General features: G+C 52.8%; 1 protein-coding gene across 2 annotated transcripts; it reads left to right on the plus strand.

Annotated features, from left to right (window-relative positions):
- The first annotated feature begins 7,012 nt into the window (after positions 1 to 7,012).
- On the plus strand, positions 7,013 to 15,208 carry CDX2 (caudal type homeobox 2). 2 transcript variants are annotated; one of them, XM_059144549.1, is made up of 3 exons: positions 7,013 to 7,847; positions 11,719 to 11,864; positions 13,485 to 15,208. In XM_059144549.1, exons 1-3 carry the CDS (start codon positions 7,307 to 7,309, stop codon positions 13,752 to 13,754), a joined length of 957 nt encoding a protein of 318 aa, XP_059000532.1. In that variant the 5' UTR covers positions 7,013 to 7,306; the 3' UTR covers positions 13,755 to 15,208. The 2 variants fall into 2 exon arrangements, with proteins under 2 accessions (XP_059000532.1, XP_059000533.1); XM_059144550.1 differs by having other exon boundaries at positions 11,719 to 11,860.
- Positions 15,209 to 22,091: the final 6,883 nt, after the last annotated feature.

Consider the following 22,091-nt stretch of genomic DNA (forward strand, 5'->3'; position numbering starts at 1 on the left):
GCAACAGCAGCAAGAAAACCTTTTCACAAAAAGCAGTGTGGCCACACATCGGTTGGGGGGGCTGAATCTCACAGAAAGAAGCTGCTCTGACCACACCAGGTATTTCAAACAGGGAACCTCCATCCCTCCTTTCCCACCATACAGGTGTTCTCTGCTCGAGGTAAGGGGGGAAGATTGGAGCTGGTGAGGGGGCTAGGTGGGGGTGCCAGGGCAGTGAGCTGTGGCTACCCACATCCCTGTAGATTAATGCCAGGGCCTGGCTGGCCTGGGCCTGTGCCAGAGGCTTCTCCGGAAGCAAGAGCACCAGGTGTACACTACAAAGGCAACTTGATGACTCAGTTCCTGTGCTGTAGGACCCCAAGGCCACGATGGGCCCCTTAGGCCTGGGGCTAGAATCCTGCTTCACTTTAGATGGGTAACTTGGGGGCCTAGGATACAAGTGCCATCAGACTGGGTCTGAGACACACTAATCCACTATATTCAAGCCACCCTGTCCAACCCTAGGATAAGTCCTGCTTAGATAGATGGCCCCCCACTGCAGAGTCTGGACTGTCCCTGTAAATAGGCTCGACCTAAGGCAGCCAGGCTTGGAGGGTTGGGGGATGACACTTCCAGCTACAATTGTAGACTGAGTGTCCAGGAGATCTGGACCTCTGGGGCTGGCTCCACCTGGGTGTCCTCAGTCACACAGTTACATTTCAAAGCTTGCCCGAAATTGTTTCTTTCTGCAGGGGGATGTTCCGTGGGGGGAGACCCTGGATCCACCCCTGAAAGGAGCTGGGAGGTTCCTCGGCCAAGACTCCGGAGCTCTTGTAGTCTTACAGGCAGACGCAGGACGCGGGACAGGGGCGCCAAGCTGGCAAGGGCTCTGGCAAATACAACTGGCAGTTCTGGCTTTTTTTTCCTCCAGTAGGAGCGAAGAGCCCGAGACTGGGTCTTGTGGGAGCAGGTCACCTGTGGCTGCCAAAGTCCGGGAGAGCAGTTTTCTGTGGACTCACACAGCAACACGCCCTGGGCTTGTGCTGGCCTTGGCCTGGCGGAGACATTTTTTCGTTTCCGTGCTGTCCTGCGCAAGAGGCGGGAGACAAACCCAGATGGTGGAGACCAAGGGCCACTGTCTGAGGCCTTCCTGTGTGTGCACCAGCACAGGCGGCGGGGTGGCCTGAGAGCATTGGGCATCTGGGGTTCCAGAGTTGTTGGTGCAGCTCCCAGGGTGGGTAATTTAATCTTTTACTTACTAATTCGTTAACACACGAACACAATAGCAATGCAAAAAATAGTTGGAAGGCGAGGAGCTGCTTTCAGTCCCCTAACCCTACAGCCCTTCCAAGCACACTCCCTTCCCAGGTGCCGGTACTGCTTTGCCAATTTTCACCCCCCTCTTAAAATGTCCAACCCCAACCCAGCGTGTGCTCTGAGCAAAAAGAGTGCTCCCTGCTCCCGCTAGGAATCCACGAGCCCAGTCCCAGCTTGGCATTCACATGTGTAACTGAGAAACCAAGTTGGGGAGGGGTCTGCTTTCATTTGCCCAGAGATGCCGTCTTTTTGGTCTGTGTGTCCAAAAGATGTCCACGGACACGGGCATGGGAAGAAGAGAAAGGGGAGAAATGACAAGACAATTTCTTTGCATAAATTTCTTTATTCATTTTAAATTTGACGCACTTCCAGAGATCAGCCTTAGGATGTCAATTCCAGTTCAAAAATAAAGAGCTCTTTTTAGTAAGTATGTACTGTAGGACAGGAGTAGATGGAGACCTTCTTGGGATGGAAAACTTGGGATGGAATTTATGGAAAATTCGCCATTCAATAAACTAATAAACAGCAGTTAGCAGGTGCCCGTGAAAGAGAGAATAAAAGAGAAATAAGTGGGATTCGGGAAGTAGTCCGAAATGTTGCAACAGCAGAACCTGATTGTTCTGGTACTATTTGGTGTGGGGGGTGGGGGGTGGCAGTGGGGAGTTTGGATTCCGGGAATCGTCTAGTTGGTTTTGTGTTTCCAGGGTGGCACCAGCAACCTTAGTAATAATTAACATCCATACAGTATCTTATGGGTTCCAATGTACCTATAGTAGCTCATTTAGTTTTAGTGACTGGAATAGCTAGCTGTGTGACCTTGGGAAAGTCGCCCAACCTCTCTGAGCCTTGGATTTCTCCCCTATAAAGTGGAAGTGCTGCACGAACAGTAAGTCCCCTGTCCCCCCTCTCGGGTGAGTAGCTTCCCAGTGACTCAAGGAGAGCTGAACCTTATCTGAGCCCCTTCCCTCAGCCTCATAAAGACTACTGTGTAGGGCTTCCTCGGAACATATTTTCATATGATAAGCAAAGGTCACTCTAGGCACAGACGTTGTGAGTGAACAAATGGTAACTGAAGGCCTTCCACGTCAAGACCAAGTGATAACGTTTAGCTGCTGCTGGCCCGGGAGCCCGATTCTCCTCAGCATCAAGGGTTTTTCTCCTGGGGTAAGACCCCAAGGTCCTCCCTTGGGGGACTTTAAATCATTCTCAGTGCTCATCCATCACACGGAACGGGAATGGGTTATACGATAACTCCACAGTGACCACAGACTCTAATTTCAGAAGAAAGAATGAAAACAGGCCACCATCACTTATTTTCATCATATTCACCCAATGAGCAAAACTGGATTTCTATACCCAAATGTCACCCTCTCCCTTGAGGCTCTTTCTTTTCCTAAATCTCTTGACTTCAAGAATGTAGATAGAAGAGAATAATGAAAACTGTAAATTCCTTGCCTTGGACAAGAAAGCCTTGGATTCCTCTGTGAGACAAATAAGGCAGTGGATTTCCCCCATGCTCCTGCCCCCTCTCCCCTGAGTGGTAAAACTCTAGTCCACTAAAGACCTCCCACAAATTCAGGAACTTTTCCTCAGGTAGAAAAGCCCAGATACTCAATTTGCCGCAGAGGGTGGGTGGGGGAACAGTCTCGACTCTGAGGGGGGCAAGGGACATCTGCTCTTGTGAGGGAAGCCTGGGCAGCTGTGGACAGCTGCGGCCCTCACTGTTGTTCAGAATGAACGCGTTGGGGATCCATTGTGGCCTGATGGGGCTGAGCGGGCAATGGACTCTGGGGACGCCCCACAGAAAGGACACTGCCATCGATTTCCTTCGATTTCCTTCCCAGAGATGTTAGCTGAGTGAGCCGCGGCGGGGGGCGGGGGCGTTGCGGTCAAACCACCCATTATTGAGCCTTTCTTTGTGCAGGGGGGTTGCCGATTGGGTGCAATGGCTGAAGAACTCCTTAAACACCAAATTAAGTAGAGATCTCCTCAGCAATGTAGATTGCCAAACTGACCAATTGTATCAAACCACATTCTCTTCCTTCCCACTCTTCCTTAATTATGCTGGGAATCCAGGTCAGTGCAAGGTGAGGGTTTCCTGTGCGGAGGGGGAGAGGGAGAACAGAAATGTTGCACTATTTGGATAATTCCCTTGATCTGAACGGGATTCCAAAAGTAGACCAGCACGCTAAGGTGGGCAGAGATGGACTGCCCTGTCTGGGTTACAAGGATCACAGGTGCCCCAGTTTTCAGGAGCTACAAATATAGGGGAAAGGAGGGTCCCCCAAGCTGAAGCAAACATTGGGGACCTTTGAGCAGGGAGAGAGTCCTGTCAATGATCTGTGGATTCAAGGAGTGTCCCATCTGCCTAGAGGAGCAGCCCGCCCCTTCCTGTGCCTCACGCTCCCCTGCCCCGCCCTAGCCCGGCGCCCCTGCCCTTGCCACCAGCCAGAATTCTGGAAGCCCTGACTCTCCCCAAGGAATGTTGAATGGCCTTTACAATGTTAGCAACAAAGAGACATCCCTTTGATAACGGAGTTGTGGCTGCCCTGTAGTATTCCTGATGCTTTATTTACCTGGGTCTCTTTGTTCCCACCCTCTCCTACCCTTTAAAGCTTGCTTTAGCGCTGGTTCCATGGGGTCACATTCTGCGTCCGCCCAACCCCAGCCTCTAGCTTACCACCAGTGCCTCCTCCAGAACGATCTGCTGAAGGCTTCTCTGGTGGGGCAGCCAGTTGGAGACCAGAGGTACTGGCTGGAAAGGAACCTTGAGCAGAGAAGTTGGGGACGACTATCCCAGGCAGTTTTCAGCTCACATGGTTCTAAGAAAGCTGCCAAGCACCTTGGGTCCAGGACTGAGAAAGCTCCCCCTGGGGCTTTGTGCAGGTGACGCCAACATCCTCCCAGGGCCCACATCTGCACCCAAAGGCTGGTAGAGTCCCAACTAGAGCAGGCCTCCAGAGGGTAGGCACCTGACGAAGACCCACCAGAGGCTAAGCCATAATGACAAAAAGACACATGCAAGCTTTCTTCTCAGCAGCCAGCCACCTTCCAATGCTCTCTGACTGCTCCTGCCGCCCTACCTCTTGGGGGCCCACATGGGCCTCTTGTTTGAGAGGGCAACTGGATGTGAAGGGACATTTCCAATCTGAGGAGCTTGTCCAAGGACATCAGTAGAGGCTCCTTTCCCTCACCAAACAGCCTAGATCTAGGACCTTGGGGGCAGGGGTGGGGAGGGGTGGGGGTACAACCTATTGCTTGCAGGCCCATTTTCCATGAAGAAAACCAATTGTTTTTTCATCACGATTTCCTTTCTCCAGCACTTGCCACCCAAATGAACCTGTGGGCTTTACCAGCACTGGGGCCCGGCATGACCCCTGGGGCCAGAGCAACCCCGGGTGCTCCCAAAGCATTTGGCTGGGCAGGCCAGAACCCTTTCTTGGGGGCAGAGCACAGAGACACAGCTGGAAAACCGGGACAATTAGCCAGCGGCCGGCGGCCGAGCCATAAAAACGCAGGAAGTGGCCACTGCAGGGCGGAGGGAATGGCTGTCCCCAATAAAGTGATTGTTCCAAAGAATGCCCACATTCCGAAGACACAGGCTTGAGCCTGGGCCTCGGCTTCCAGAGCTCGAGGCTGGGGAGGGGGTTGTGGGGGACAGAAAGAGGAATTGTGTCTCCAGGAAGGGGAGGGAGATGTTTGGTAGATCAAAAGTCTGCAATGCCCACCATGTAACCTCCCATATTCTCAGCCCATTCTCATCAGGATTACAGACACCCCCTTTCTCCCCCTGTCCCCCAGCTCAATGATTTGGGTTCTCTAATGCATTTATACATTACAGATATACGGATCTCATTACATATATACATATGTATAATGTGCGATGTATTTCCTATTTTATTTCTTGAGAGGTCCAGTGACACTCAGCTGTCTGGTTCAAGTGGGAAGGTCCACATGGAGAACCTGCTCCTGGTTCCCACCTCTTGAGCGCTCAGCTCTCTGACCCTCCACTGAGCCCGGATTTTTAACCATCTTCCTTAGGAAAGGCAAAGACCTGGAGGGACCAGCAAGCAGGAGATCCTACAGGCCTGGGCTAGTTCAGATCCTCCTTGGGCCTGGCCTCTTTCCGGTCTGCAGCTTTGGTGGGTGTCATCTGTAAAATGGAGAGGCCAACACCAGCTTTGTTCCCCATCTCGGGAGACGTGAGGATCAAGGGAGATAAAGAGCGCTGGAAGAAGGGCTCCAGAGATGAGAAGGTGAAGTGACAAATACCAGAGAGCGCTTCACAATGAGAACCGACAAGTGCAGCTCTGGAGGTGAGCTGGTTCCGAGAGCCGTTCAAGGCCACCCAGAGGTCTTGCCCAGGCCGCGGACTCGCCGCTGTGATCCTCAGATCCTAGTCTGGCAGCGCTGGCTGGGCCTGGAGAGAAGGGCTAGAAGACTACCGCGGGTTCACTCCCTGTGGTGGCTGAACCCAGATGGACGCGAGCGCAAGACGGATCTCATCGCTCCGGCGCTCCGGTCGGGGCAGTTCCCGATCCAGGCCGCGCAACACACAGGGGCCACCGAGCTCCGGGCCCCTTGACACAGTGCTTCAAAACCAAGCAGGAAACTTTCTCAACTCCTCCCTACTCAGAGTTGTTCAGAAGCAATCATTAGGAACAGCCCAGGTTCCCTTCCCATCTCCTGGAGATGAAAGACAATTTTCCTCTGTATAACCTTTTACTTTGTAAAGCAGAAAGTGTTTTTAAGACATAGGTGTGATTATATGACATATACCTAGGGTACACATTCTGGCTCTTTTTTTCCTGGATTTTAGCCGCTGATTTCAGTAAAATAAACATGTACCTGTGTAGGTTCGCTGAATCTTCACAGACAACATGCCGTGTCACCAACACCCTGCTCAGGAACCCAGAACTTTCCCAGCACTCTAACGACCCCATTTTGCCCCCCAGCCCCATTACTGCCCTCCACTAGTCTGACTTCTACCACAGGCTCCTTGGTTGGACTGTTTTGAATATAAATTCTTTAAAAAAAAAAAAAAAACTAATTGCCTTAATTTAACTTAAATCCCAAATGTGAGATGGACTCGGAGATGCAGCCTGAAGCTAGGATCATAATTTATGTCCTGCGAGAGGCAGGAGTTTCCATGGGGGAAGAGAATAACCGATTAGCAGTGACAGTTGTTTGGGGCGCGGAGTCCTTCTGGCCAGGAGCTCAGGGAAGACAGGAACTGGCCCATCTCTTAGGAGATCGTCTTAGCTCGTCTTCTCCCGGGTTGGTCAAAAACGTTGTCATCAAAGTAATGGCTTCCCTTTTCTTTTCTCTTCGGTATAAAAGGAGCTTGTGATGCGCCCCCACCCCCGCTTCCACCCCGCAAATGCATACACGCTACTACTCAGTCTCCAAGCCCAGATTCCCACCAAGATAGCTCTCCCCCCTCTCTTTTGCAAGTCTCTTGATTTCTTTCTTTGAACCTGTGATTGGAGGTTAAAGTGCACCAGGTTGGAAGGAGGAAGCTCTTAACAATAAAGGTTTGAATATTTAGCTGTGATCAGGTCTCTGGAGCTCCCCCCTCCCCTTATCTTTTAAAATGCAAATCGTGTTTCGGGGGGTTGTGCGCAGGGTGCGCGCTGCGCCTCGACGTCTCCAGCCATTGGTGTCTGTGTCATTACTAATAGAGTCTTGTAAACACTCGTTAATCACGAAAGGCCGCCGGCCTGGGGCTCCGCACTCCAGCCTGTGGCGGGTCTTCCCCGCCTCTGCAGCCCAGTGGGAAGGAGGTGGGAGGAAAGAAGGAAGAAAGGGAGGAGGGAGGAGGCAGGCCAGAGGGAGGGACCGCCTCAGAGGCAGAAGCGCCGCGAAGAGCCAGCGGAGCTCCGCGGGCTGGGGCGCAGCCGGACGCCCTTCTCCGCACCCCGCCTCGCCCCTTCCCCTTCGCGCCCTCCGGCAGCGTCCAGCGTCGGTCCCCAGGCAGCATGGTGAGGTCTGCTGTCGGGCCCTCGCCACCATGTACGTGAGCTACCTCCTGGACAAGGACGTGAGCATGTACCCCAGCTCCGTGCGCCACTCTGGCGGCCTCAACCTGGCCCCACAGAACTTCGTCAGTCCCCCGCAGTACCCGGACTACGGCGGCTACCATGTGGCGGCTGCGGCCGCCGCGGCCGCGAACTTGGACAGCGCGCAGTCCCCGGGGCCGTCCTGGCCCGCCGCCTACGGGGCCCCGCTCCGAGAGGACTGGAACGGCTACGCGCCGGGGGGCGCCGCGGCCGCAGCCAACGCCGTCGCCCACGGCCTCAACGGGGGCTCCCCGGCCGCCGCCATGGGCTACAGCAGCCCCGCCGACTACCACCCGCACCACCACCCGCACCACCACCCGCACCACCCGGCCGCCGCGCCTTCTTGCGCCTCGGGGTTGCTGCAGACACTCAACCCCGGCCCTCCGGGGCCCGCCGCTACCGCCGCCGCCGAGCAGCTGTCCCCCGGCGGTCAGCGGCGGAACCTGTGCGAGTGGATGCGGAAGCCTGCGCAGCCGTCCCTCGGAAGCCAAGGTAGGCGGTGGCGGCGCCCCGCAGGAGGTGGCTGCTGGGCGGGCCGCGTGTCCAGGGCGGACCGAGGCGTCCAGAGCTGTCTAGGGGCTCCGCGCCCCGAGGGCCAGGGCGGGAGACTACTTCAGGGGGCCTCGACTGCGGGGCTTCTCTGCTGTGCCTGGGCTGGCAGGGGGTCGGGGCGAGAGTGGATATTTTGGTCTCCCAGACCGCGTTCGGTTTAGCGCAGAAGAGAAACTTCCTCCCTCCAGCGGTCCTTCATTCGTACCATCCCAACGCTCCGGGGACGCTCCCAGGAATGTCGGCGGAGCAGGCGGTGCAGGAGCGCGTCCTCCTCCACTTGCCACCCCGAGCACCGGGTGCGCGGCTGGGAGCCGCCGGGGAAAGGGAGCCCTGCACTCCATCGGCCGGACTTTAGAGCATTTCTTTCCACGCCACGGAGCCACTCAAGAAGAATGGTGGCCCGGGGGGACCAGGAGGGCTGCGAGGCTGTGCTCGGGACCAGGTTCGACCATTCGGGCCAATTCAAGGGATCTCAAGAGCTAGGGCGAGTAAGAAGACGTGGGGCAAAGCTGCTGTTGCAGGAAAGGCCCCAGGAACTAAGGGGGAAAGGAGGGCGTCCTTTCATTGAACCTTTGATTTGCAAAGATTTAGAAGCTGGGGGGCTAGGGGCAAGAAGTCATGGGAGTCCTCCTGTGTCTGCGGAAGCGGGGGAGGAATCCTTGGTGAGGATTCAGCTTCTGCTCCAGACAGGGATCATTCGTTCCAACCCTTCCTTTCCAGGGCTTTGGGGTGGAGGGAGGTGTATGTGTATGTATGTTCACATGCGCCTGTGTTCAAGAAGCTTACTCAGGAGATGTCCCTGCAGACGTCCTAGGTTTGCCCCATTGTGGGGGCTCATTAGTTCCGGGTCTGTCCCTTCTGGTATTGGGATGTGTGTCAAAGTGGAAAGGAAGTGCGAATAGGTGTGGTGGGAGAGAGTCCTGTTGGCGTCCGCTTTGCACTCCTTGAAGTCTTCCTAGCCCTCTGCACTTCCGCTTTTTTCTCTTTCCTTCTTTCTGGCCCAGCCTTGTCCTCCTGCAGGTTATGGACACTTTGCAGAGGTTTATAGCCAATTACTGCCGTATAAATCAGAGAAGTCGTTGGGGGCTGTCTCTGGGCATCGGTATTTGCGTCACTGGGCACATGCCGGGTGGGAAATGCGGCCGCCCACGGAGAAGGCCACAGGGCCAGACTCGAAGCCTCGGCTAGGTCCCTTCCCCAAGAGGAGGCGCCCTCGTCTGAAAGGTGCGCCGTCTCAGAGAAGGCTCTCTCTTACGGAGCCGGCCTGGGGCGCAACTGGCAGCTACCGGGGGCCCTAAGGGAGCCCTTTGGTTCGTCCGGGGAGAGCGGCCGCCGGGCCGGGCCCGGGCGGGGGAGAGGGAGGGGAGCCGCAGGAGCCCAGGCCGCGGGGTCAGCAGATGAGAGGCCGCTGTGATGTCCCGCGCAGAGGTGGCAAGGCCGCAGTCGGCGCCGGGCGCCCTTGTGATGTTAATGTCGGGAGGCCGAGGCCCGCAGGCCAGTGCCCTACTCCTCTGCGGAGCATCATCTGTCAAGGGGCTAGGGGGCTGGTCCTCGGCCCGGCCCGCTTTGATATACACCTTCCCAGCCCTGCCATTGTCTCTTTTAGGGCCCGGAAAGAGGGTGGTGACTTTCGCAGTCAATAATGAATTCTCACAAGTCCCTCTCATCTCTCCCCTCCTCCATCCCCCTCCTTGGTTCCCAGGGGGTGCGGGGCGCCTCCTAGGCCCTTGGGGCTCGAGCCGCAGAGCGCACAGGGGTCCGGGTCACCGCGCTCCCGGCGCATCCCGGATACTGAAAGGGGAGCACTGGAACAAGAGCCGATCCCAAGCACCCCAAGGCGAACACCGCTGCTGAGATGTTCAGCGCGGAGAACGTTTTCTGCGTCCTGCTCCCAAGTCCCGGGGGTGCCCTTTAAGCTCCAACCGCGGCTGCAGTTTCTCCAACCCCGCCTGATACTCCCTGCGTGACCTCGTCCGACTCCCAGTTTCCTCATCTGTAAAATGGGGCGACTACCGCTGGCAGCCTCGAGTGGGTTTGAGGCAGCAACGCGTGTAAACGCGCCCTCCACTCGGAAAGCTCTCAGAACGTGTTAGTTCCCTTTACTTTCTTAGCAGCCGCGGGGTCGGGGCCGCTGCGCCATTCAAATGCGCCTGCCGGGCCGTGTTTATGTTAATGCGCCTGGCGGGGAGGGGGATGAAAGCCGGGACCGCCATTTGCTCAGTAGTGGTAATTCAAACAGAATGCGGTTGTTATTAAGGCATTGAAAGGGCTTTTCTTTGATAAGATCGCCTTGTCCTGCATTGTTTGCGACTGTGTTCCCTTTTCAGCGGCTCGGGGGAGCTCCCTCTGATCCGGCCTGTATCTTCCCAGGGCGCTTTTGTTGTGGTTTGCAAAGGGTTTTTACCTGAACAAAGTAGGCCTGCGGGGCATTAAACACCTCCAAGAAACTCCCAAACCCTTTAGATCTTCCTAGAGGACTGGGCACCGAGCGACTGAACCTGTCGGGCTGCAGAAAGACCTGAACCTGGGGCCAACGAGGAGAGAAGAGCTCCCGGCCGGGGGTGGGGGCTCTACCAACGACTGACCCAGGACAGACCCGGTGCAGACGCCAGGCTCGGGCCCGCTCCAACCGCGACGGCACTATTTGTCAAGGCCCTTCAGTAAAACAATCAATCTGAGGTTTAATATGTTGACTCAATCCAATGAGCATAGATCACTGGTCTGGATAGCTCTGGCAGAGTTTGTAGCAGAAATAAATGGGGGATTGAAAAAGAAAAAGCGCCAAATGCCAAACCAGGTTCAGCCAGGTATACAGTGTTCCCCGCAGCTGGGGGGAGGGTTTTCTGCCAGCCAGGCACCAGCTCAGAATTCTACCAGATGGGACTAGTGTGCCCGGGAGAAGTTTCTGGTGACTTGAGAGAAACTGTCAGCTCCTGCACACCTCCCCCTCTTTCCACTTTTTTTTTTTTTTAAGATTTTATTTCTTTTTTTTTTTTTTAAGAATTTATTTATTTATTTGACAGAGCGATCACAAGTAGGCAGAGAGGCAGGCAGAGAGAGAGGAGGAAGCAGGCTCCCTGCCGGGCAGAGAGCCCGATGTGGGGCTCAATCCCAGGACTCTGGGATCATGACCTGAGCCACCCAGGTGCCCCAAGATTTTATTTCTTTATTTGACAGAGAGAGACACAGTGAAAGAGGGAACACAAGCAGAGGGAGGGGGAGAGGGAGAAGCAGGCTCTCTGCTGAGCAAAGAGCCTGATGTGGGGCTCCATCCCAGGACCCTGGGATCACCACCTGAGCTGAAGTTAGCCACTTAAGGACTGAGCCACCCAGGCACTCCTCTTTCCACTTTTAATAAAGCAAACAGAAAGTAACATTGCCACCAGCACATACCCACCCCCCCCCCCAGCTGTTTTCAGGGTGGGCTTCCAACTCCCACACACCTGAAAATCTGAATACTCCCAGGACTCTGGAGATTCCATCCTGCCCCCTTTGCCTTTGGGCCTAGCGTGATCCAGTACTGTATTTGGTTTACCAGAAGGGTGGTTGGGTTCTGTTATCGTGTGTGAATGAGGTTTTAGTTTTTCTTCATTTTTAAAAACCACTTAACCTCAAGGTTAGTTTAGTTGTCTGGATAGGCTTGTACCGGCCCCTCATGACCCCCTGGGGGTCTTGTCAGGAACCAGCCAAACCCTGGCCCCCTGGGGCGGTGGAGGAAGAGAAATGGCCCTTGGGTTAGGGAGGTTTGTCATTACCCATGACTGATGGGCCGCTTTGCAGTTCTCAGCCCTAACTTCTCCTTCCTCTTCAGTGAAAACCAGGACGAAAGACAAATACCGAGTGGTGTACACGGATCACCAGCGGCTGGAGCTGGAGAAGGAGTTTCACTACAGTCGTTACATCACCATCCGGAGGAAAGCCGAGCTGGCTGCCACACTGGGGCTCTCCGAGAGGCAGGTGGGAACCGTCTTGCTCCCTCTAGGGCCTGGTCACTGGCGGCGAGTGGGGGTGGGGGCAGGGGGTTCCTCAGGCAGAGTTAGAAGCCGGGCCCCAGAATCTACCTAGTTCTGTGAGCAGATTAAAGCGGGAGGATAGAGGGGCGCCGGCTGGCTCAGAGCATGCAGCTCTTGATCTCCTGGTTGTTGAGTTCAAGCCCCACAGTGGGTGTAGAGCTTACTTAAAATCAGTAAGTAGGGGCTCCTGGGTGACTCAGTCATTGATCCTTTGCCTCAGGCCCTGATCCCAGGGAGTACGCTTCTCCCTCTCCTGCTTCCCCTACTTGTGTTCCCTCTCTCACTGTATCTCTCTCTGTCAAATAATAAATAAAGTCTTTTTTTTTAAAGTAAGTAAGTAAATAAATAAATAAATAAAGCAGGAGGATAGAGAGTATTTCCTTCCAAATGCTTTTAGAAAAGGTTCCTTCCACCTCTAGATGTCTTCTTTGGATGTTGATTCTTTTTCTCCTCTTTTCCGGGACCCGGAAGGTGCAAGAAAAAAAAATATGAGTAGTAGTTTAATCCAGAATTCTTTTTTGGTGAAAGAAGACTTAAATACCTTTTTAATTTGTGCCCAGTACCATACCTAGGGAAAAATTAATGTAAGACCCCAATCCCAGGGCTCCTGGGTGGCTCAGTAGGTTCAGCCTCTGCCTTTGGCTCAGATCATGATCTTAGGGTCCTGGGATGGAGCCCTGAATCAGGCTCTCTGCTCAGCAGGGAGCCTGCTCCCCGCCCCCGCGCCTGCCTCCCTGCCTACTTGTGATCTCTCTGTCAAATAAATAAATAAAATCTTTTTTTAAAAAAAGGCCCATGAAAATTAGAGTGAGGCTTGACTCATGAACACTCTATATGGTCTAGAAAAAGGCGGAGTCCACTACTGTGAAGCTGCACACTGAATCTCGTTCTCAGGGGGTGCCTGGGTCGCACAGTTAAGCATCTCAGGCTGTGATTGTGTGATCCATCCCCATGTGGGGCTCTGCAACCCGAATGGAGTCTACTTGGGACTCTCTCCCCATCTCCTTTTGCCCCTCCCCCCACACACTCACATGTTCTCTCTCTCTCTCTCTCAAATAAATGGACAAATCTCTCTCTCTCTCTCTCTCAAATCTCATTCTCAGCTTTAAGGTGAGGAATAATACTACATTTCAGTTTAATTTTGAGAGGCCAAAGGCTGGCATTTTGAACTATATCCATGTTGGTCTTCTCTTGCTTGTTGTGGAAAAGGCTCTGTTTTCCTTGTTTCTGTTTGTGGAAAAGTTTCTGTTTTCCTTGGTTCTGAGACTCTGAACTTTTCCAGTGAAGCTGTAGATAAAGGCTGCTTTGGAACGAAATGTGGCGAGCAAGGAGGGAGGAAGGCTCTTCTCTCCTGAGGCTGTACTGGGCTCGGGAAGGGCTCCAGCGCTGGGCTGTCCCGAACTCTCGGGTGAAAGGCTGGGAGAAGGTCTGGGGGTCCGGGAGTTCGAGAGGGCCCTTCTTTAGCTGGGGAGGGAGATACGGCAGCTGGGGCTGAGGACCAGTTCCTTACCCCCTCCATCGGCTCGTTCATCACCCTCTGTTTTTCTCCATCTTCCATTTCTAGGTTAAAATTTGGTTTCAGAACCGCAGAGCCAAGGAAAGGAAAATCAACAAGAAGAAGTTGCAGCAGCAGCAGCAGCAGCAGCAGCAGCAGCCACCGCCCCCGCAAGGTCCACCGCCTACCCCGCAGCAACCCCAGCCACAGCCAGGCCCTCTGAGAAGCGTCCCAGAGCCCCTGAGTCCTGTGTCTGCCCTGCAAGGCTCGGTGCCTGGCTCCGTCCCTGGGGTTCTGGGGCCAGCGGCAGGGGTGTTAAACCCCACTGTCACCCAGTGACCTCCAGTGGCCTGCAGCAGCAGAGCGATTCCGGGCTGAGCCACGAGGAGCATAGACTCTGCTAGAATCCTCAGGAGAGACCCCCTTCCCTCCCAACCACAAATGTACACCAACTTACCTAGCTCTCAGAGGAAAAATGGGGGCCGGGAGTAAGGACAAGTGGGGTTGGAGGCCTCCAGGAAGACATTCTCCCAGATTTGGACTTCTGCTGGTCTGACTTTCTGCCAGCGAGAAGATGGGATATGACTACCGAGGCTTCATTTAGTACTGGCAGAAGCCTGGCCTGGACTGACTAAACAGACAGGCTGTCAGCCCTCACCTCCGCAGATCTTGGCCTCCAAAACCTGCGGGACACACCTCTGATTGAAGCCGAGGGGAGAGAGGAACTCAGGGTGAACGCCAGCGCTTGCAGCCAAGATGGCTACTGCCTACTCCCAACCATTCAAGGGCCAGCTGGTCCCTCCTGCCTCAAGGGCAGGCAAGCTTTAACTGCAAAAGTCAGAGGCAGCTAAGATAGAAACCTGGACCTACCAAAGACTGCAGAACCCCCAGGTCTTTGTCTTTCTTCTCTTCCCTTCCCAGACCAGGAAAGGCTTGAGTGGTGTATGTGCTGCTGTATGGTGTGAGGGGCGTGGTTATGGGGCTCCAGGCCTGACAAGAAGGCCCCGGACAGGGCCTTGTTTAGAAAGCCTGTCACCAGAGCTTCTCTGGGCTGAATGTATGTCAGTGCTATAAATGCCAGAGCCAACCTGGACTTCCTGTCATTTTCACAATCTTGGGGCTGATGAAAAAGGGGAGTTTTTGTTATTGTTGCTGCTGTTTGGGTTGTTGGTCTGTGTAACATCCAAGCCAGCATTTAAAAAGCTTTCTGATTCCATGGGGGAGAGAAGTAATACGGTGAAGGGAAGTGGGGGGGTATTTGAACACAGTTGAATTTTTTCTAAAAAGAAAAAAAAGAGAGAGAGAGAGATATAAATGAGCTTTCCAGATTTCAGAGTCTGTATTTATCATCCTCAGATTTTATCTGGAATTATTATTATTTTTTTTAAGAAATGAAATGTCTACTTGAGAGCTAGTATTAGAAAAACGAGGGAGCGGGTGGAGAAGGTTATCTGGATAAACTCATTTTACCCCAGAGCGTCAGAAGCCTGAGGGAGCAGGTTCTAAGACCTTCCCTGCCCCCAAGCCTGAGCCCAACCTTGGATTGTGGAATGTGTGGTTCTCCTGGGGTGGCTTTGGGCTAAATGTACATCTGAATGCTCAGCTGCTTCCAAGCTGTGGAGAATTATGGGGGGCAGGTGAGAGAGTCCCCTCCTGACATCTCATCTAATGCACGTTGATGCGGTTGCAGACATCCCCTTCCTCAGTGATTCCCTTCACCCGAGGGATGTCCCATAATCCAGCTTGTTAAACAGAAGCATTTAGTAAAAATGCTGTGTTTTCTGCTCTCTCAAGGGAACATTTCCAGGAATATAGTCTTCTGTGAATCAACTGGGCATTTCTACGAGCCCTTGTCGGTCTCCACTCCTTGCGGTGTGTTGCGAAACTGCCTCGCTTGCCCCACACCCACGCCCCCTTCCCGCACTCCGTAAAGAATTCAAGACCCAGTATAAGGAGACCGTTTTAGTAGTAGTTGCTTGTTATCTAGCCGATCCACTGGTACCGCGCTGCTGCCCTTGAGATTTTGGGTCCTGGAAGCCGCCGAGCTGGGCGCTCTGGCAGGCGGGGCATGGGGAAAGGGCTTTGCTCTCCGTGTCGGTCTTCCCACAAGCACCTTCGAGCCCTAATCACGGCCCCAGCAGACGCAGGAGGTGGCCCGAGGGCTCGGGAGGAAGAGCAAAGCAGCAAGACCTAAATAGCGCCTGCAGCATGTCCCCGGCTCTGCGGCCCTTCCAGGTGGCATTCCGCTCCGGGATTGAGAAAGGGGCCCTGGTGGCCGGGCCCGCGGGCGCCCGGCTCGGAGCTGGATGGAGAGTGCCTGGCCCGCCCCTCGGGCTGGGGAGTCCGCCGAGCTGGGGGTGGCGTTCCAAGCGGGTTATCCGTCCCCCCGCACCCCCGCCGACCGGTCCCGGGTCTCTGTGCCTCCTGGGGAGTCCCGGCGCTGGGAGGAGAGCGAAGACCCGCACCCGGCCGCGCCCACACGTCCGCCCCCAGCCGCCGCCGCGGTTGCTATGCGTTGCTGTGAAACGCCTGTCAATAAACCCTGTTTGGACAGTGAAGCGAGAGCACAAGGGTTGTTTGCTTAGTGGTTAGAGGTTCAAAAGTCAGCATTGTCCCGCTGCAAGCGATTACAAGTTCCCCTCGCCGGGTCCGGCCCCCTCGCACAGACGCCCGCCGCCGGCCCGCGCCCCGCGCATCCGGGGCGAGGAGGGGCGCTCGGCTGCTCTCTGAAATGCAGGTCCGGGGCTGCCCGCTGGTCTCCCGGGTCGTGGAGGGGGCGACCAAAGAGGGCCCCCGAGGGCAAGCGAGGCCACCGCGCTTGGGACTCCGAGACTCGCCGCTGGAGCAAACCCGAGGCAACTCCGGGACTGGGCGCGGGTGGGGCGCCGGAGGAGGCGTAGGAAGGTCGGCGCTGGGACGCCCTGGTGTATTTTTGACAGGGTGACTTCGCTGTTCCCAGGGCCTCCAGGTCCGGGACCAGGATCCCTACGCCTTCCTCTCCATTCCTTGGCCCTGCGGGCGCCCTTCCGTCTCTCCGTCCGCCAGGGGGCGCGCGCGCTCCTCTCCCAACCTGGAGCCGACCGGAAAGGGACGCAGTTCTGACCCAGCTGCAAGGTTGCAAGCTCTAGCAGCCTTCCCGCCGCGGCCGCTCCCGAGCTGGGGCGCGGCGAGATTTCCCAGCTGTGGTCGTGGGCCTGCTGAGACGAAGGTCAGACTAAGTCAGGCGCGTTGAGTGTTTAAGAAAAACAGATTAGGGTGAGGGGAGCTATTCGCCATTCTAAAAGGGCCTTCTTGCACGAGATGTTTTTTTTAAAAATTACAGGACTGTGGGTACGGTATGAATATATTGGAAGACTGTGAACTTAGGATAAATATGGGGAAGAATGTACCCGTGTTGTGGAACTCATGTCAAAAAAGGCATATAAATGGAGGCCTGGCTGGCTCAGTCCGCAAAGCGTTCTACTCTTGATCTCAGGGTCGTGAGTTCAAACCCGGTGTTGGGCGCGGTTAAGATAAAAAAATATTTAAAAAGGTGTGTGTGTGTGTGTGTGTGTGTTTTAAGGCATATGTGGATAGAAGACAGTCTGAGTTTTTTTTCTTCTGTGAACAATTCATGGCTTTATCATATTCATCCAATAAAGTTAGCAAGATGGGCTGTTAATGAGAGCAATAAAAGTTTCAACGAGCCTCACTCCTTTCTGATAATATCTGTAAGGGGCCTACATCAGTCAAGAAAACTAATCTTAAATAGAAATCTTAGTATGTAAACAGCAGTATCCTTGCTGTTGTTATTCACAGCCCCTCAGGAAAAAATAAGAGAAGACAACAAGCAGAAGTAAAGAAACTTCGGTTACATGGGGCGCCTGGCTGGTTTAGTCTGTAGAGCAAGCAACTCTTGATCTGGGAGTGGTGAGTACAAGCCCCAAGTTGGGCTTATTAAAAAAAAAAAAAAAATCTGTAGACTTTATTTTAGAGACAGGCTGCAATTTACTGGTTTAATGACCTTGAGGAGAGCCCTACCACTAACAGGGGAATTGAATAAGGTAAAGTAAGGGAATGGAATTTACAACATACACTTAGGATTAATCCCCAATGATGACAAGACCTATTGCTGCTTTTTTTTTTTTTTAAGATTTTATTTATTTGAGAGACAGAGATCACAAGTAGGCAGAGAGGCAGACAGGGGTGGGGGGAAGCAGGCTCCCTGCTGAGCAGAGAACCCGATGTGGGGCTCAATCCCAGGACCCTGAAATCATGACCTGAGCCGAAAGCAGAGGCTTAACCCACTAAGCCACCCAGGTGCCCCCCTACTGCTGCTTTTGATCATGAACCATGTTTTGCAAAGTGTGCAAGAATCTTTACAAAGAGACCTTGAGCCAGGATAATTTCTCAAATCACCTCGCACATTTTTCTAATTCACTGAGTTTTGCTTACTTTCCCAAGTAGCTGCCAGTCTGTTGTCCCTTGATTTCCACTGCCTAGGCATCTGCATAAAATCTCAAGTGGCAAAGCACTAACATTCCAGACATGAAGATATATCACTGATGTGCATAGTTGACTTGCCTTTTCACCCACCATTAAAGACAGCCCCCAAACACTTGTAGGAGATTCAGATTAGTTGAGAATGTAGTTAGGAACTTTCTTATAATGATCAGGACACTTTCAGTCCAAAGGAGGCAGAGAGGTAGGTGCTCTAACTAGATGGCATTGAAAGTTCCTTTATTTTGAAGCAATTTCCATTCTAGCACTTGAGTGTCAATTTTCTACTCTTCAGGGAACCACCCCAAAAAGCTGCTGTGGATTTAATTCTTTAAGACCGATTCCCCCCTTGAGATCATTTCAAGCGTTTTACTCTAGTCCCCACGATTTTCCCTGACATTGAAACTACATGAACAGCTCTTGTGTTAAATTAGTTTTGTGCTTTGGAGAATAAGAAACACACTCCTATCTAATAATGTAGATTAACTTGTAGCTATTTAAAATTAACATTTATTTTCCTAAATTACACTGATACCATACAAACTTCTTTTTTTAAAAATTTATTTATTTATTTGACAGAGAGAGCGATCACAAGTAGGCAGAGAGGCAGTCAGAGAGAGAGGAGGAAATAGGCTCCCTGCTGAGCAGAGAGCCCAATGTGGGCCTTTATCCCAGGACCCTGGGATCATGACCTGAGCCGAAGGCAGAGGCTTTAACCCACTGAGCCACCCAGGCGCCCCAAACTTCTAACCTCTATAATTATTTTTAAAAATGTGATTAACCCCAATAATTATTACATTTAGTCTTTCTTTTTAAAAGATTTATTTATTTATTTGACAGTTAGAGAGGGAGCACAAGCAGGGGAAGCGGGAGAGGGAGAAGCAGGCTTCCCGCTGAGCAAGGACCTCAAAGAGGGGCTGGATCCCAGGACCCTGAGATCAGGACCTGAGCCTAAGGCAGATGCTCAATGACTGAGCCACCCAGGCGCCTCTCCTCCTCTTTTCCTATAGGTGGTTGACTATAATTTTAGGAAATTTTAGGAAACCAAGCAGGCTTTATTGATAACTATGGGTTAGTGCTACTGGGACAAAACAACCAGTAAATGCCTTATTAGCTACAAACCAGAGGGAATATATGTTTCTAATATTATTACTTTTTTGAAGACTATGAAATAATGTGTAAAAGAAAAAAACAAACAAACCTCTCAAATGCCAAATAAAGAAAGTAGAATCTTCCAGCTTTAGAGATTATACTAACATTTACCTTGACATTCTTCTTGGAAGAGTCAGTCTTGGAAGAATCAATTTAGAGAGGGTGAGGGCAAGCACACAGATGACCTTTTGGCTCCTACATCTCTAGTACCCAGACATTACATTTGTTTCAGCAGCAGTTTTTCCATATTGGAATTTGTCATTAACCTCAGTGGATAGTGATAATATAACGATAAAGTTAAATGACCAGTTGGTTCTTTTTTTTCTGCAGGATCCTGGTGCTTCTGTGGTAGACTAATCCGTAAACCAGAACACAACCAGTTTTGATCCATAAAGAATTCCCTGAGGTTAAATGATAACCAAACAGTCTCTTCGCACATATACATTTATATAAAAAATAATATTCAGGTCGTGTTTTGGGTTTTTGTGCCCAATATTGTATTGGTAAATAGAAGCCCAGGCATTTAATGCATTTTAATATTTGTGTTTTGATTTTAGGAAAGGAATTCTTTTCTAATTGTTTATGTGTTATCAGAACTTTCAAGACTGATAGTTCACTATCATAATGCTTTGTATCCTTAGTATGACAATAATTAGTTTCATACAAGTGGTTGTTGATAAATTCCTCTCCAGCCTCAGGAAAGCAAACAATGAAAAACAATGCAGGAGCTAGTCACTGTAGTACAAATACACAATGGCTTGTTGGGTGGCACTTAAATAATTTTTAATTTATTGGCGATTAGTAGAATAAGTGACAAAGATTAAATACCTAAACCACACATTAGGCCTTGTTAAAAATGACCTGGACTTGGGCGCCTGGGTGGCTCAGTGGGTTAAGCCGCTGCCTTCAGCTCAGATCATGATCTCAGGGTCCTGGGATCGAGTCCCGCATCGGGCTCTCTGCTCAGCAGGGAGCCTGCTTCCCTCTCTCTCTCTGCCTGCCTCTCCATCTACTTGTGATTTCTCTCTGTCATATAAACAAATAAAATCTTAAAAAAAAATAAAAAAATAACAAAATAAAAGGAACTTAAAAAAAAAAATGACCTGGACAGCCTCTATCTTCTACTTGTGAAAGATACTTAATGCACTGTTCTACCACTCTGTGCATCTAATGGAATAAAAACAAATAAACACAACAAAACTGGGCAGAACTTGATTCTATTTTCAGCCCTCCCCCTTTTCTAGGCAGAATTATGTGAGTTGCTAGAAACAAACAGAAGAATGATATAATTAAGCAAGGCTCAGAGAACAGTGACCAATAAGTAGTAATATAGATGCACGTAGGAGGAACAAAAAGAAAGACTGTGTGTCTGGAATCCATGTTTGTAAAATAAAACTTTTTTTTTTTCCTCCTCAGACCACCTTTATGAAAATAATACAAATTTCAGAATCCAAATTCTTCTGATTCTTTTCATTTGTTCCTGTTACAATTTTCATCCTAAGAATTCGACATAGCCACCTGCTAGCGATGTATTGTTACACATATTAGACCCTGATTCCAAGGACATTCTTGATCATGATCTAAGTCCACAGTCAACATTTATTTTCATTTCTAGGGTTAGAGTCCCGACATGTACATGCAGGGTTCTAATAGCTACTCTTGGGCAGACACTCAGCCAGAACTATACAACGGAAAGGTCTGAAACTGTTCCGAGAGTACATTTTAGATGGACTTGGTATTACTGAATGAAGCTGGGCCCTCCTTTCGCAAATCTGAAGTCAGACCCAACCAAGAAGCAAGCTGTTTTCTTTGCGAGAACTTTTAGCTTCTTTACCAAACTTTACTTTTATTCCCAGCTCCCACCTCTACCTCAGAGAAACCGTCTGGATTTGAGTCTTTGAATGTTTTAGACAGCAAAAGGGAAGAAAACTTTTCCCATGCCCAAATAGAGAAATGGATGTCCAAAATAGGGTGGGGGAAAGCACTAGTCAAGGGAACCACTGCCTCGGGAACCACTTGGAAAGACCCTGAGGGCACTCGTGGTGGCAGCCTCACCCCCTCCCCTGCGGGCATCAGCATCCGCTCCTGCCGCCCCGGGGTTCAGGCTCCCCGACCGTCCCCAAGGCCCCCTTCCTCCAGCTCTTCGCGCGCGTCTGGGCGCAGGGGGCGCGTCTTTCCCGCCCTCGGTCTCCGCGGCGGCGGGAAGGCAGCTCTCCGGTCTGCACCGGTCAGAGCGCCCGCTCGCCTCGCTAGGTCCCCGCCGCTGTCAGGGCCGTCCCGGGACAGTGTCCGGCTTCCTCCGCCATCCCGGGGATGGGAGCGCGGCGTGGGCCCCGGCCAGGTGCCAGCCGGGCGGGAAGCCCAGGGGACACCTCCCCGCCGCGCCCCGCCGGCGTCCGCGCCCCTCCGGAAGTCGCGCTTCAAGACCGCCGGCACTTTCTTTTCCTTCTTTGGGACAGCTAGGTTTCAGCAGTGGCTTTGTGCTTGGAGTTCCAAGTACGGCGATTTTTCAGAGGCGCGCAGCGCTTTGAAGGGGACGCTACCGGGACCCCCGCCGGGGCTCAGAGAGCCGCTTTCCGCGGTGGAGCTGGGCGGCCCGGGCTGCGGCGGCGGCCAGGCGGGGGGGATGTTATTTTGGAAAGGGAGGATCGCAGTGTTTATGTTCTCAGCGGGAGTCCGAGCGTCCCCGCCCGCCCGCTCGCCCGCGTCCAGCGCGTCTCCGCCTGCGTCGCGGCCGAGGTGGCGCCAAGTGCTCGGCAGGCGGCGCTGCTGCCCCGGCTGAGCCGGCCGAACAGACCCGGGAGCCGGGAAGAGGGGGGTGTGGAGCTGGGGGGCGGAGCAGGGCAGCCGGCGGCTGGCGGCGGGCAGTGCGCTGGAACCACCTCTGGAGCGGCCCTTCCCGTCCCCGGGTTGCTCAACTGGTCTCCGGCAGGGGGCACGAGGCCGGGGGTCCGTCGCCGCGGGTGCAAAGTCACCTGCGCTTTCCCGCCTTTGCCGGGTGCGCTCTTGCACTTTCGCCCCCAGCTTCTTCTCTTCAACAGCCAC

The sequence above is a fragment of the Mustela lutreola genome, chromosome 13 (assembly GCF_030435805.1).
Source record: "Mustela lutreola isolate mMusLut2 chromosome 13, mMusLut2.pri, whole genome shotgun sequence".
NCBI lineage: Eukaryota > Metazoa > Chordata > Mammalia > Carnivora > Mustelidae > Mustela > Mustela lutreola.

Coding starts and splice junctions, on each gene's coding strand:
- CDX2 (XM_059144549.1), top strand. CDS start 7,307: ATGTACGTGAGCTACCTCCTGGACAAGGACGTGAGCATGTACCCCAGC. Junction 7,848..11,718: donor GCCGTCCCTCGGAAGCCAAG/GTAGGCGGTGGC, acceptor CTTCCTCTTCAG/TGAAAACCAGGACGAAAGAC. Junction 11,865..13,484: donor TGGGGCTCTCCGAGAGGCAG/GTGGGAACCGTC, acceptor TTCCATTTCTAG/GTTAAAATTTGGTTTCAGAA.